This window comes from Aptenodytes forsteri, unplaced genomic scaffold (genome assembly GCF_000699145.1).
Source record: "Aptenodytes forsteri isolate BGI_AS27 unplaced genomic scaffold, ASM69914v1 Scaffold25, whole genome shotgun sequence".
Lineage (NCBI taxonomy): Eukaryota > Metazoa > Chordata > Aves > Sphenisciformes > Spheniscidae > Aptenodytes > Aptenodytes forsteri.
In genome coordinates, this window is record NW_008796180.1 from 41323 (window position 1) to 41955 (window position 633).

General features: G+C 69.8%; 1 protein-coding gene across 1 annotated transcript in view; it reads left to right on the forward strand.

Annotated features, from left to right (window-relative positions):
• Window positions 1-633, forward strand: part of SP2 (Sp2 transcription factor) — a 9470-nt gene that overhangs the window by 7392 nt on the left and 1445 nt on the right. Inside the window, exons 5-6 of the mRNA XM_019474244.1 lie at window positions 24-198; window positions 277-470. Coding sequence (XP_019329789.1) covers window positions 24-198; window positions 277-470 — 369 coding nt within the window. The remainder of the gene's footprint in view (window positions 1-23; window positions 199-276; window positions 471-633) is intronic.

Here is a 633-nt window from a genome sequence, read left to right on the forward strand (position 1 = left end):
ACTCCCCCCCTTTTCCTCCCCAGGCCAGCAGCAGCTGACTGTGCAGAACGTGTCCGGCAACAACCTGACCATCAGTGGCCTGAGCCCGACCCAAATCCAGCTCCAGATGGAGCAAGCGCTGTCTGGAGAGATTCAGCCGGGGGAGAAGAGGCGGCGGATGGCGTGTACCTGCCCCAACTGCAAGGACGGGGAGAAGAGGTGAGCACGGAGCGGGAGAGGGGCAGCCCTGCGGGACCGGCACCCGTTTCCAAGGCTAACCGTGGCTTTCCTCGCCAGGCCGGGGGACCCGGGGAAGAAGAAGCACATCTGCCACATCCCCGAGTGCGGGAGGACCTTCCGCAAGACCTCGCTGCTGCGCGCTCACGTGCGCTTGCACACGGGCGAGCGCCCTTTCGTCTGCAACTGGGTCTTCTGCGGGAAGCGCTTCACACGCAGCGACGAGCTGCAGCGGCACGCTCGCACGCACACAGGTCTGCGGCCCCGCGGGGCACAGCTCAGCACAGTGGCGCGGCCCCCCCCCTCCCCCCCCCCCCCCCCCCCCCCCCCCGCCCATCCGCGGGGGCTTCCTCCCTACGCCGGCACCGAGCCGCCCACCCTCTCGCTACGACCGCATCCCTCCCGCCTTCCCCCCCC